At 38.8% G+C, this 15,514-nt stretch overlaps 1 protein-coding gene across 1 annotated transcript in view; it reads right to left on the reverse strand.

The window, feature by feature from the left end:
- The window catches only part of ACE (angiotensin I converting enzyme), a 60,472-nt gene that overhangs the window by 8,490 nt on the left and 36,468 nt on the right, over positions 1-15,514 (reverse strand). The window contains exons 10-19 of the mRNA XM_089674597.1: positions 12,521-12,619; positions 12,075-12,197; positions 10,969-11,180; positions 9,678-9,814; positions 7,462-7,620; positions 6,922-7,006; positions 5,535-5,678; positions 5,099-5,290; positions 3,016-3,113; positions 2,464-2,633 (exon numbers count right to left, since the gene is read on the reverse strand). Coding sequence (XP_089530723.1) covers positions 2,464-2,633; positions 3,016-3,113; positions 5,099-5,290; positions 5,535-5,678; positions 6,922-7,006; positions 7,462-7,620; positions 9,678-9,814; positions 10,969-11,180; positions 12,075-12,197; positions 12,521-12,619 — 1,419 coding nt within the window. The remainder of the gene's footprint in view (positions 1-2,463; positions 2,634-3,015; positions 3,114-5,098; positions 5,291-5,534; positions 5,679-6,921; positions 7,007-7,461; positions 7,621-9,677; positions 9,815-10,968; positions 11,181-12,074; positions 12,198-12,520; positions 12,620-15,514) is intronic.

The following is a 15,514-nucleotide window of genomic DNA, read 5'->3' on the forward strand; positions in this document are numbered from 1 at the left end:
CGTATTCATCATTCTCTATGGTGACCACGTTTAACAAACATTAACATGAGGGTAAAAAACACATGAAAGCACAACTCCAGCCACAACTTTTTATTTGATTTTGGATAGAGCAGGAAGGATTAGGACCTCTGCCGGGTTTTATTGGCATTTGCGTCAATGTTGGAGATTTCCCCTATCAGGACAGGAAGTGATGGGCTCTTTCTCCAATCTGGACACAGACACACATTTTTAGCAGAAAGCAAAAGAATTTGATTTTTTTTTTTTCACAACATTGTATTGCTGTCTGGGCCTCCCCACCCCAGTTACAATCACTCTGCCCCTTTGTCACAGGGATGGGAAGCGATGGAAAATCTCTCAATTGAAAGAAAAAAAAAAAAAACTCTACTACACTCTATCCAGAATTTAAAATTACAATTTTGGCTGGAGGTTTGTTTCATAAGTGTATTTGGCCAATTTCGAAAATGAAAACAGACCAGAGATACTTGCTTGTGAACCTAGTACATTTGTTTTGTTTAAAATCATGGGTTTTTTTGGTGCTATGCCAACTCAGATTGATGTTAAGTGATAAGAGTAAAGAGAACCTGCCAACTATTTTAAAGTATATCTAAAGCCAAAACATCATTCGTTATGGAGTAGGGAATGGTTAAAAGACCTCTGAGGTTTGTTATTTGCTGTGTCCCTTTCAGGAGATATCCCTCCATTTCCTGTCCTAGAGACATGACAAGCAGCAAGAGAAAAAAAAAAAAAAAATCGCCTTAGTTGGCATTACTTCTCCTAGAGATCACAAATGTGCACATTGTTCTGCACTCCTGTAACCCATATTCAGCTGACGTCACTGAGCCAGCCCAGACTCTGGAGAGATCCTGACCTTAATGTTGGGATCCACCCAGATGCCTGGACCAGCAGTTGGCTCAGCCTCTCAGCACACCTCCCTTTCCTCCCTCCACAGCCTGGCGCTTGAGTGTGCGCTGGATAGGCAGAGCAAAGAGCTGGAGACTCTCTCTGCTCACTAAAGACTAACAACTGGGAGATCAGCTGTCTTTGACCTCCCAGTTCTCAGTCTTAAAGGCTGCAGGGGTCATATGCAGCATCATACTAATTCTGCATCCACGCAGGCAAGTATAAATATTTGTTTTTTGTAATCCTGAACTTCTCTTTTAAACTGATTTTCTCATTGGAAGGAGTTCCCTTCTACCCTGTTTGGGTGACATCAGTAAACTGTTAGATTTACCATCACTTTCTGTTCTAGTAACAATGGTCTCGAAGACAAATAGAGAGGGTGAATCCCTCCCAGATAAGACACGATTAATCTCATATCCTGGCTCTCATTGCAAAAGTCCACATTAATCAATAGTTAGTTTTATATGACCACAAACATCAGATGCCTCATAAAACAATCTTCATTACTAATGAGCACATCATAAAGTGTGATGATCCAATTAATGCAAAGCCCATGATCACAAAAATGATAAAACATTATCCCATACTATAACTAATGGAAATCCTGTACCATTCATCAAAACACCACAAGAATGGAAATCAGCTTGGTGGCATCTTTTTTGTGCACTTTGCCCCATTTCAACAGCTTGGAAACAAAAATATTGCTCTCACTAATCACCCAATAAAATACAAAAGTATTATTGATAGAAAATGTTTCTGGTATCTGAAGAGCAGAACAATTCCATTTACTGAATTTCGCAGACATTAAATTTCTAGGTGAGTAGCTGAAGATTACAAGACAAGAGTATATCAGGTCCATGAAAGTCTGCACAGTAAAAACAAGAGGCTAGGGTTACGTAGTGTTACCACCCCATTTTTTTTTTAAATTTTGCTTGTGATTTTTTTATTCGAACGTTAGCATGGTTTTCCGTTACCTCTTTATTTAAAGCTGTGACATGTTGCAGTTTTGATCCACATGTTTTATGTTATTTTGTCTATTTAAGTTGGTACAATGATGTAATCAATAGAATAAAAATCATAACTATATAACTCAACACTAATTGAAAGGTAAACATTTGTTCAGACGAATATAACCTCTCCCCCCCCCCCCCCTCCCCTCTGCATTTTCTTTTTTTATTCTTGTAATGTGTGATAAATTCCCTTTGTCACTCTGTCACATGCTGCTTGCACACTGTCACCTGCACTCCTCCCCCCCACTATAAAACATTAAAACTTGTATAGGGACAGTAAAAAATGAATGAACACCACACACAGATCAAAAAAAATAAATTAAGCAAATAAATACAACATAACCCCACAAATGACAGGGATTTAAAAGTATTTTCTTTTTAATAAATGCTATTGGTCTTCATAGGTGGACACTACGGGGCTGCTAATGGGTGTAAAATGTTACTGCATGTATACAGGCATGTCACAAATTGAATATGCACCACCTAGTAATAAAAATAAAATAGTAGTTTACAATAGATTAGTTAACCTAATTGAGGCGTCCCATAACCATACCTGAAATCTTTTCTGTTGTAGAAATCCCAAGCGGATGCATGACAAACCACATCTCTGCCAACAGGTTTCTCAATCATGGATTTTTCCCAGAATTCTGGAGGCATAGGAAGGAGTCCTAGAGAGGTAAAGAAGTTGTCCGATTCTTCAAACATTCTTTTTGGGGTCCAATTCTGTGGGGAAAAAAAATAAAGACATCACTGAAAATGACATCTGCTTTGTCACATAGGATAGCATCTGTGACATTTTTCTATAGAAAAAAAAAGTACCTGTATTTCTGGAAATTTGAGGGGAAAAAAGAAGCTTAGTTTAGCTTTGTTTTCAGTAAATACAGACTTGATCCACAGACTTGCATTTAGAAGTTGTGGGAGGAACAAAGTCATTACCATGTGCAGTCAGGAACCACAGCTTGAATACATTATTTCAGAAAACAGCCATGGTGGTATGATAGTCTAACAAGCTACTGACTCAAATAATGTGGCCTGTGTGTAATAATTGGCATTTACTGCAGTTCTGGGCAGAATTAATTCTATTGTAGGTATGCCAGGTACTAACCTGAGCCACCATTGCAGGTGTAGCATCCACTTGTGCTGCATTAGGATATGGAACGACAAGATCATATATATTCGACCATGACTGGGCCCACATGTTACCTAATAGAAAAAAAGAAAAGCAAAATCATTAGTTGTGGACACATCTACCGTTTGTAAATAGTAGATCAGCAATGCAAATCCTAATCTAAATAAATGTAAACTGCTGTTGAAGTTGATCATTTCATGAGGTTAGGCACCTTCTTAAGACCTTTGTAAAAACCTTGTTTGGCTTTTACCATGGCAACTAGGTTGACTAGGTTGTAAGACAGACAAACGATAGGTGTTCCTCATCTCAGAACATTATGGGTTGCACTAAACTGCCTAACCACTTTACAGGGGTAAAGTCTCGTTCTAGAGATGGGGCTTGACATCACCCTCCCCAATTCGGCTTAAACTGAAGAAAAATAGGACAGAAATGATCTTTCTAATACTACATTAATGCAGTCTATGTTTGAATTCAGGTAACGGTTTTAAAAGCGGAGCCTACTATAAATGACAACTTCCCATTCCTTAAGAAATCGGTAGACGTGCAGAATGGAATAGTTTGTTTCGGATTGATTTGTTAAGTTACTAATGCTGTTCTGCTGCATTCATAATTATTTTTTAGTTTATTCATTTTTGACCAGATTCAAATTTTTCTAATGGATTCAAAGTATTTGAATCAAGTTTGTATAAAAAAAAAATATCAAATTGATCCGAATTCCTTGTGAAGCATAGCTAGATTCTATTTGAATTTCAGAAGACTGTTATATTCTATTTTATTACATTCTGTTCTAATCTATTCTATTTTTTTTCTATTCAATTCTATTTTTCTCATTTTTATTCTTTTCTATTTTCTAATCTTTTACTCGATTATATTCTGTAATATTCTATTCTTTTCAAAATTCGAATTTCGGAAGACAGCTATATTCTATTTTACTCTATCCTATTCCGTTCTTTTATATTCCATTTTTTTCTATTCTTTATCCTATTACTTTATGTTCTATTCTAATTGTATTCTATTCTGTTTTACTGTATTCTTTTCTAGTGTATTCTTGTACACTCTATTCAAAATTTTAATTTTGGAATCCGCTATATTTGGTTTTATTTTATTCTATTCTAATCTATTCTATTTTATTCTTTTCCTTCATTTTCTATCCTATCCTTTTCTATTCTTCTATTTTTTCTATATTCTATTACTATAATAAACATAGTCTTTGAAGGAAATCAGCAATAGTTAGCAATATGTTTATATTTTGAATTTGTTTTCGAATGAAATATTGTTTTGTTGTTTCGGATTTAAATTAGTTTTTATTGTAATTTAGAAATTCGGATACATCCAAATCTCCGAATAACGAAAATTTCATTCAAATTTTGATTCGGAACTAAAAGAACCGCACATTTCTACGAATCAGTAATTTGTGAGTTGCTAAATGCCAGGAACATAATTTTGACAAACGTTTCAGCTTATGAAAAAGTATTTACATTTTCATAGAGCAGGTTTCTGGAAGGAGCAGCTACCCTTGTAAAAAGTAGATCTGTGTGTGCATCACACAAAGGGTAAACCCTTAGGGCAGTCTGATAGCTACTTAGTTGGAACTCATCATGCAGCTGTTTGTCTGGTTCGCATCCCTCTAGGGATACACTTGGTTCATATGTTCTTCCCATATTTGCACGGTTTCCTTCAGGTGCCTTTGTCCCACAACCCACAAACATACCAACAGACTGTTTAGCACCACAGCGTGGTGCTAGCAGGGACGGACTGACCATTTGGAAATTTGGCCACTGCCCAAGGTCTGTAGGGGGCCCCATGAGATTCCCCTGGTACCTTTTTCATAGGCTTTTTTAAGTTTGGGCAAGGACACGGGCCCCATGATCCCCTATTGCCCGGGGGCCCCATGAGTTGTCAGTCTGCCCCTGGGTGCTAGAGTATGTTAGAAGGAAAGTAAGGGAAGACTGTAAGCGCTACTATTTAGAGACCAATCTTAATTGTTTGTACTCTGTGAAGCATATACAGTATATTATGGTTATACAGGAAATCCAAGTAAAATCAACAGGTATCTCACCAAGTAGATGGGCAGGGATGGGTCCTTTAAGGTTTATTTTCTGGTCTCCATATTTCTTGTAGAGGGCTCGTCGTACATAAGCATGCAGGTTTAGATAAAGAGGCTGTAGCTCATGATAAAGTCTCTCAACATCACTTTCCAATGTTGGTGTTTCATACCATGACCTCCAGTATGCACCGTTGTCTGCATGTCCTGGTAGAACCGATAAGGAAATAAGTGAAACATTGATATGTATGTATGCAGAGAAGTAGTAGATTATCCCTGCTAGGTGCTACAAAATGTAAAAAAGTTATGCAATTACATTTCAAAATGGTGGAATGACGTATAAAGAAATAACTTAAAAGGAAAGGTATGTAGAAGGTTAAGCAGTTTAACTGTTGGAGAAACTACGCATGAGAGAGTACAAAGAGACAGTCAGAGATAGGATCACTCTTACCATTGAGTGTTGCTGCCTTGTTACCCAGCTCTACGTATCTCTTGTAATGGTTGCGCATTTTTTTGCCAGAAGAATCTCGCCAACCTTTCCATGCCCATAAGAGTTCGTCATATTCACGTGACTGAGCAAGGAGTGCAGTTATATCTTGGGACAGAAAAGGTAGATTAATTTTAAAATAAAATTCATTATATTTAATAATTGTAAAATTTAATGTCTGTACAACAGTCACAATTATCGTATGTGAAAGGAAAAAAAAAAAAACCAAACAACAACAGTAACACTAGGATTACTAGCTTCTTCCTTGCACACCTAGGAAGGCATGTCACAATTTCTTGATGGTGGGTACTAGCTAGAACAATGAATAGAAATATCCCCATCATATGATAATAAGGGGCTGTATAGCTGAAAATATGTTGCTTTCCAAACCTGTCATTCTTGACAGGATTCTTGCCAACTCTGCTCCATACAATTATATAATATTGCAGCAGCAATGGGGAAAAATGTGACACAGAAATCAGTCAATGGTGTAAAAGGAGTGTAGATCTAAGGAAGCCGGCAGCCCCATCTTCTGCAATAAATGAGTTTATTAATCCAAGTGTGGTACAAAATAATACAAGACTTATGCATTTTGGCATTTAGCCCTAATCATTTGATGGCTATGACAGAGGCTTACCGAAACACGTAAGCCCTGTAATATTTTGTACCACACCTGGATTAGTAAACTCATTTATTGTAGAAGATCGAGCTGCCAGCTTAATTTTCTCTATGTTTTCTCTGGGAAACCGTGCTGGGAGGACACTACTAGCCAATGCATTGACCACTCACCACCTCAGGGAATTACATCAGGTGTTTTCTATTAGAAGCCAATGGGGTACAAGGAGAATGATCAGGCTGAACTGTGTCAGTTCATTCTGTGCTTGCTGTTCTTTAAAATAACTTGACACAAGGTCATCTATAAAAAGGTTGAGGTAAATATTACTTCCCCTCCCTCCTTGGGGATCCTGAATAGCCCACAAGCATTCTGAACATTATACGGACACTTAAGGGTCCAATTAGAAGGCAGAGAATGTGACATTCACCAAACATTATTTGGTGGAGAATCAACCATTGCCTTTTAAAAGCACATCAACCTGGAAGATTCTCCACCAGAGAATGTTTAGTAACACATGCTCTTCTTTATAAATAGACCTTTTGCTGGAAGATCAAATCACAAAATAAAAAAAAAAAAAGTGCATTCTGACACCTCATTTGAGCAGTGCAAGATATGGTACATTTCTGTTTTGCAAAATGTAAAGCTGCATCCATCTATATTCATTTACATAAATAATGATCATGATGAATCTGTACTACTAAGGAGTGTTCTATCTGGAAATACAAGCAGTCTTACCTGGATCCAGAGGTATGCACTTGGTACCGTTGCATACTGTGGCCTTGCTGTAGATGGTTTCCATTTCAGAAACAATTTGGTTGTACTGGAGTACAAAAAAAAAAAAAGAAAATTATAAAGTGTTTACCCAAGTAATCTTTTCGATTCCTAGGAAAATAAATACTGCTTTGTCCAGTAATCACACAGGATGACTAGAATGGGAAGCAGTGGTGTATTTAGGTTTTGTGCTGCCCTAGGCAACACAAAAATCAAACGCCCCTCTGCCCCGGTGTAGAGAGCCTGACAGTGACCAACACTCACCCCACCCCACGACAGAAAGACACTCACCTACAGCTCTGGACATCCTCAGGAATGACAGTCGGGCTCTGCATACACCATCAAGTAGCCTCTCTCAGATCCCACCTGGTCCCCATACTGCATATGTTCCTTCTTCCAGGGGGCACTGCTGTCCCCCTAAAAAAATGCCACCCTAAGCAAATGCTTTGTGGTAAATATGTCCCTGATGGGAAGGCCATATTGTTTCTTCCCATGAGCAATTACCTCTTTCTGCTCTTCCTCTGACAAAGCGGCTTTATCAATATCACTGAGCTTCTTCAATAGTCGCTGTGTCTCTGAATTCTGGAAATCACTGTAGTCAAAGTTTCTGGCTTGTCGTCCATACTGAAGAGTGTGGCTGGACATCGCTAGGTTCTTTTCCAGCTGTAAAGAGGTAGATTATGCAATGACCATCTCCTTCATTGCTTACTTCAAAGACATGCTTACTACCCGACTATGACTTATGTTACCTGGGCCAAATTTACACAATTAGAGCCAAAAAAAAAAATGAGAAGTACTTTTCCGCTTAGATTTCTCCAATAACTTGAGGAAAATAAATATATGTACATTGTTAAGGCAGCCTGGTACCCTAGGCCCTAACCGGTTAGAATCCAGAAGTCATGGGCTGAGACAAAGCATAAAGAAGACATACATGTTCAAGTTTTTTTGGCAATACAAAACATGTGAAACACCCATAGTGTGGCATATACCGTGATGAAGTAAGGACAGCACAATATTAATTACACGTTAGCAATGTACCTGTTACTCTGATAGCATGACAGCAAAACTCCGCTCAAATTTTTTCCACTCTTGACCAGGTGACCTTTTCCATCTGGTTACATATGATGTGCTTCAGCTATATATGTTGGTATGTGCCAGCATATTAATCATCACACTGCAGGATATCCTTTCAAAGTGCACCTTTTTTATTCTACTCTGGCAGCTAAGGCAATGTATCTGGCTATCCAAAGCTGCAGCATTCCAGTTTGTTAGCAGTTCCAATTTTGGACACGACCTTAACATGTTTCAGGGTACTGTCCAGCAACATAACATTTTCGGTCTTGTCTTTTTAATGTGCAGGCAATTTGTTTTCGTTGTAGCCAGTTTTTCTCCTACCCAGACTGCCAAGGCTCCAATCCAGCAATCAAAAGGCATAGTAAGATATTTCATTATTCTTATTTGAGTATGTTTTACAGTTAAAGTAGAACTAAGGCAGTTAAAGATAAAGTAAGGGAGGGTTATAACCCACGTGATTTTATTTATTTTACTGCCATCTGTGTCCCAATGGGGAAATTTCCTTTACTTCCTGATAAATAGCCAAAACTGGAAATGAATGGAAATCCCTCTAAAGGGAAGAAATCCCTTGTTACCAGAACTAGTGTCTACACATTGTGACATTTTCCCTCTATTCTTCTGGTGACAACCCAAAAAAAATAGGGATTTCTATTTATAAAACAGGACAAATAGAAAGGGTGAATATCCATACATTGGGCACAGACAACAAGAGAAACCTGACAGGTGTTCTAAACATTTTCTACTCCATCCAAAAGAAAACGTTTTACCTTTAGTTCTAAATTCATTAAAAAAGAAATAGTGGCTGGAGTAGGAATAGGGCAGAATGTTTTGGCCACTAGACGCCATGTTAGCTGCTACCTCTTTGCAAAGTAAGATATGGTCAAAGGGTATATTTTAGCCATTCCTTGTCTTCCTTTGGACATTCTCTAAAGTTAGGCAGGCCATAGATGGAACAAATTTCTTTCTTGAAACCATGGGTTGCAGGAAAGAAAGTCACTCAATTCCCCCATCAACACAGACGGTGCTGACAGGAAAATCCCTCCAGCGGAGCCATTGTGTTCTCCCGGCAGGGAAGCCATCTCCACCAGGAGAAGACTGATTATTGCTGGCAGCTATAACAGCCACTAGCAATAATTGCATGTAAAAGCCAGCAGGCTGGTTGTTCCCAAGCTGATTTATTGATCAACTTGGGTCCACATTGAGCCTGCCCATACATGGTTGGAACGGTCTATGGCTGGTTTAAAAACACAGCTTGCCCAACTGTCTGGAGGAGATGGAGTAGACAGACAGCTCTCAGTACTTGTTTAACTCACATGAAAGTATTAGTTATTAGACAATGGGGTTGATTTACTGACTGGAGAGTTTACCTGGAGTGTGTAAAATCTGGTGCAACTGTGCACGGTGTCCAATCAGCTTCTAACTTCACCTTGTTCAATTAAACTTTGACAAAAAACCTGCATTGGTTTCAGTGCAGCGCTGCACCAGATTTTTCACTCTCCAGTTTTAGTAAATAACCCCAATGTTTTCACTTGCCCAGCCGGACTTTCCTTCTTGGTCAGCTGATAGGGGTGTCTGTTGCTGGCATAGCCAAGGATAATCCACCTTATCAAGGGAATATAATGTCAATGGTTTGGCCAGTTTCTTACCATGACTTGGTTGTTGTGTTCTGTGATGTTGGTGTTATAGGTCCATGATGCCTCTGTATAATCATTCCACACCTGTTCTGCTGTACGGTTGTACTCACTTAAGTAATCATCTGCCTGCTTTTCATTAGCATTTTTTTCTAGGAATTAAAATACAACATATATGATAATGTAAAAAATATTGTAGACTTCGCCTCACAATATCAAGTAATCTAAACCTAATAAATTAGCTAGAATGATACAATACAACACTATCCCTGGTTCATTTCCCTAAAGCAACAGCAGATTTGCATGAAGTTTGTATATTTGCTTTGTGTTCTACTGGGTTTTATGTAGATTTCTCAGTTTTCACATATAGTAATTGACTTCTATTTACACTGGCCTAGCTTTTGCGGGCATGGCTGTTGTAGGATGTATTGTGTAGTAGCACCTGAAATAGAAAATATAAAGGATCCATAGAATGATGGGAATCTAGGAATGCACTATTTATTAAAGTGTATGTCTGGTCAAAAGATACTTTACATTTCTTCAATTCCTCTCCATAACAAAAAGGGGAGTTTTGTAGTCCAGCAGAAGAGAACCAGGCAGGGCTAACAACACAGCTTGGGATTTCACTGCAGCAAATGCACTGGGGGTTGATTTACTAAAACTGGAAAGTGCAAAATCTGGTGCATCTCTGCATAGAAACCAGTCAGCTTACAGGATTTCTTCTCACAGCTTAATTGAACAGTTGGCTACCATGCACAGCTGCACCCGATTTTATATACTCCAATTTTAATAAAATCAACCCCACTGTGTCATCAGCACACTACAGGAAATGAGGAACTCACTGCATCTCTGAGGTGTTTTCAAACAAGTACTTTTCTGAATTTGCAGCATTTTAATGGGATAAAACATGGGGAAATGCTTTAGACTCATAAGTCCAAAACTTCAGCTACGCTGCATAGCCAAGTGCCAATGCATCAATGCATAGCTAAGCCATTACAAAATAATTTTCTATGTCAGCTTTGTAGGTTTATGTGTCAATTGCCTGTTCATTAGTCAGCATCCTTATAGATTTAATGTCTAATGTCCATGCAGGTGACACAGATCTTATGTAACTAAACCAGAAAAACAAAAAATGGAGACATCTCTTTACTTAGTAGCTAAAAAGTCTGCTACAAAAGTAGCTAAAAATGTCTAAGTGTGCACACAAGATTGTATACAATGCATAGCCCCCAGATCAGTACATTCCCACAATACAGTTGTTCATTACACAGTGTTTTTTGGAAAAGGAATGGCTATGTGAGCTTACCAATGTCCCCAGGATATCCATCAGGCAAGGGTGGTCTCCAAGCAAAATTTGGCCATCCAAGACTTTCATTATTTTTAGCGTTCTGCTCTTTCAGCCAGTTTGTGACTGGCTCAAAGTATTCCATCAGAGGTCCAACGTCCATTTTGTCTGATCCAGTCATTTCTTTTAGAACATCCTGCCACAATTTAGAAGAACCTGCACGAAGGGCATTGCTAGAAAGAGCAGCAGGCATTACTCAATAGTGATAAGCAATATTATACGTTTATCAGACGCATCAGAATAATGGTCAGACAGAGAGAGAGGCATAAAGAGGGATTCAAACCAGTAAATACTGTCCTAACAACATGTATCAAAAGAGGATTTATGTATCATTTTCTATTGTAGCAATCATTTCATGCATTTATACATAGGATTTCATTTGCAGTCATACCTGATATAGAAAAGCTTATATTCACCAAATATCAAGTGATTTGAACATTTTGGAAGAACCGTGAAAACAGGTATCCAATTAATGCTTCAAGTTTTTAGCTCCTCTATAATCCACTAGACGGGTTTTCATACCCTTTACTCTGAATTAAGGTGTGAATTAGGTTGTATGTATTTTACCTCTGATGCCTTGCAGTTAATTTGAATGGGGCTTTAAGCATCCCCATGTGTTGGACTGGTGATTTTTTCCATTTTGTGCATCCCTCAATTTAGGAGTCTACAGCTGAGGTGCATCAGAAGTATGAGAAATGTATTTCTGTTATCAGGGGTGTGCATAGTTAGAATGCCTAATCATAATACCTTTCTTGTTTCCCTAATGTTTTTTGACAGAGTTGAAAAGTGGAGATTCTCTGGTCTGCATATCTGCAGGCTTGGGAACATGGCAAACCAGAAGACAGAGGGCAGTATGAATGTGTGCTATGTCTCATTTTAATTGCAACATTGTCAGGTTTAACTGCACTATATCTATAATGCAAAAAAATGTAATGCTTTCCACAGATAAACCAAGATATTCACACTCAGATTTGGCCAGTTTTCAAACAACGACATGGAAAAACAAATAGTCCCAGGCTAAACAGTTAAGAGGCATGATTGTTTTCATGATCACATCCCATACTCACCCAAGGAGTGTTCCTGCCTCTTTGGATTTGTAAATATCACATCTGTGCAGGGGTCCTGTGTGCTTGGCTGCTGCGCATAGTGCCTTGTGAAACTGGAACTGCAGTACAAAGCTTACAAAATATCTGAAATACAGAACAAAGATTAACAGCAAGGTTTTCATTCAGAAATATTCATAATTAGGTACAGTAAGAATTTGTGTTCTTTTGATTTCTAGAGTAGCACATTTGAAGTAATACCTAGAAACAGTAGTATGCAGAGAGAATAGTGCATAACATTTTGTAAAATGTTAAACTGTGTGTCTTCAATATTAAAGGATTGATTTTGCTTCAATCTAAAAATGTACCTTTTGCTTAGAGTAGAAACAGATCTGCATATAGGAGATGTAGATATGGCAGTACAGGTTATTCCATGCATGATATGGGCCAGCACTGAGAGATATTCTTACCTGATGTATGGGGTGTTGCCTGGAATGTGGTATTTTGCACCAGGGTCAAATTCAGCATCGTTTCTTGCCACAGGAGAGCAGATACCTTGATACTTCGTCCTAAATACACATTAATGACAGACAATAGAACACACAAAAGGATTCATATTGATATTCCTGACTTTACACATTCCAACAACACTTTTGGAAAAGCTAAACAACTTCTAAATCTCCTAGATCAGGGGTCTCCAAACTTTTTAAACAAAGGACCAGTTTACTGCCCTTCAGGCTTTAGCAGATGGACTGTGGCCAGTGAGAGTAGAAAATATCTGGGTGGGAGTAAACCCTGCCCCATCATTGGTTTTAACAAGAGGAATAGTGCCCCAGCAGTGGCGTCAGTGGGAGGAACAGTGGTCCAGCGGTGGCATCAGTGAGAGGAACAGTGGCCCAGCGGTGGCGTCAGTGGGAGGAATAGTGCCTCATCATTGGTTTCACTTGGAAGAATAGTGTCCCAAGGGCCATATTGAGGCAAGTAAAGGGCTGCATCTGGCCCCCCGGCTGCAGTTTGGAGACCCCTGTCCTAGATCACTAGATATTCCTGCTTTTAACCACATTTACATGCATTTAGCTGCCATTTAAAGTGTCTAATCCAGGTATACTCAACCTTTTGAAGAGTGTGGGCTACTTAAGTGGTTTGGTAACCAGTCAAAAGCCACAATGAACTATAGCCTTTTATTGCCCCCTCCCTCCCCAAAACCACAAATGTAAACAAGCCCTTACTGTCCTGAGCCCCCTTTAAGGCTGCTTTCACACTGATGTGCTGTGGTTGACCCACAATGAAGCGCTCCTGTTTTCTTGTGGGTTAACTGCACTTTGCCATAGACTTATATTATATCGTGCGGGTGTGGTGCATGTTCTGAAAGCGCATCAAAACTCCTGCATTTGGCAGTTTTGGTGCGCTTTCTGAAAGCACACCAAATCCACAGAATATAATAGAAGTCTATGGCTCAGTGCAGCTAACCTGCAGGAAAGCCGCAGGTGCACTGCACCCACAGATCAGTGTGAAAGCAACCTAGCAGTTGTTAACCCTTTTATGTTAAAATGCCCATCGCAAAAGTGCAGTGTATGTGTTGCTCAATACACAGACCTTTTCCTCTTGCAGCTGCTGCTGGCATCCCTCTCCAGGCTGCTAGAAGGGATTAGAGGCAAAGTGCACTTGGTATCCCTCCGCCTGGGACAGGAGCCAGCACTACAGAGGACGCATTGGCTTATGGGTGCAAATTGTACCAGTGGTCAGTGCTTGGGTTGCTAAAAAAACACAAAAATGGTCTCTTCTCCTTTGATGGTCTTATATTTAGAATCTTCTGGATGTCAATGCAAGTATGTCAGGATGCATATGCTTATCATGCATCTGTTCCATATTCACCTTATACCACACCTCTTCTATTAGGCCAGCACTTTCTCGGACTTTCCCTTCTCTCTTTACTACTCTGTTCTTTTACTTAAAAGCAAATCATAATTATTAATTTATATGTATGCCTTCTGAATAAATGTATACCCAATATGCAGCTCTGGCCATTTGTACAGACAGAGGACTAAAGCATTAAACTATTCATATCTATATACAATTTAAGGATAGGTTTCATATTATCACAATTCCAATAGGGATCCATTTTACCACAGAAATATAATTACTTTTGACAGATTAGAAATGTAACTTTACTTAACTCAATACTTTACATAATTATTCCGAGAATATGGTATTTTCAGTAAAATGTATTACAGATTGTAAGATATAAACCCCCACCTCCCCCTCCCTGTAGGTTGTAAGCTCCCTGAGCAGGGTCCTCTAAATCCTTCTGTATTGAACAGTATTTTTACGGGAATTTTATGGTCTCCCTTTATATTACAAACTGTGGTGCTATATAAATCCTGTACAATAATAAATTTAAGCCTTGAGGAAATTTCAAATGCAAATGGAAAATACAACGGAAACCTTGATTCTAGGTTTCTAAATAAGAAATTAATTACTCCAAAAATTGGAAATTATTCAAATAAGATCAAATTTACAACTGCAATTTCACATATTATTTAGCAAGCTGTTCATACCCCCTACTACATGTGAAAATACTATGAGACAATTAAGGATCTTGGAACATGATGTTCTATTGAAAAGAGAAAAAAAAGTAGTCATTAGATATGCCCGATTGTCCTTTAGGTGGTGGGTAAAGACAGTGGAACGCTCAGTTTTCTACAATTATATACTGTAGAGGGATAGTTTTTAATTTTGGACTTAGATCTTGTTCACATGGGCATATTAATATGTACCCCCTCGCGAGGGATGTGTTTTCCCACACGGGGATGCACAGGTGTTCCGTGCATTCCCCTGCAGGCAGTCCCATTAAGGTCTATTGGTATAAGCTTGCGCACAAGGTGTGCCAGATGTGCCTGGGCACACCCTAAATGGTGAAGATTCTCCCGAAAAAAAACTACTGGACACTGTTTATGTTTTAATACATTTTAAAATGTTTACTTACACTTATTAAAAAAAACCCACAACATTATATACATGACACCGGGGAGGGAAATGGCTAATTGGTCCCAATTTGGACATTTTCACTTAGGAGTGTACTTACTTTTGTTGCCAATGGTTGTGTGTTGAGTTGACAGCAAAATTACACTGGTATACAAGCTGTGCACTCACTATCTTACATTGTAGTAAAGTGTCACATGAAAAGATATAAAACATTTACAAAAATATGAGGGGTGTACTCACTTCTGTGAGACACTGTGTGAGAGAGATATAAATAAAACACTATATTGCTACCATAAATATTGGGACACCCCTCCAAATCATTGGGTCCAGATGTTCCAATCGCCTCCATGGCCACAGGTGCAAACATCAAGCAGCTAGGCATGCAGACTGCTTCTACAAACATCTGTGAAAGAATGGGCCGCTCTCAGGAGCTCAGGGAATTAAAGCGTGGTACCGTTGCCTCGTGTGCATCCGTGAAA

Source organism: Staurois parvus, unplaced genomic scaffold, assembly GCF_062004578.1.
Source record: "Staurois parvus isolate SC_StPar_1 unplaced genomic scaffold, SC_StPar_1.0 ptg000151l, whole genome shotgun sequence".
NCBI lineage: Eukaryota > Metazoa > Chordata > Amphibia > Anura > Ranidae > Staurois > Staurois parvus.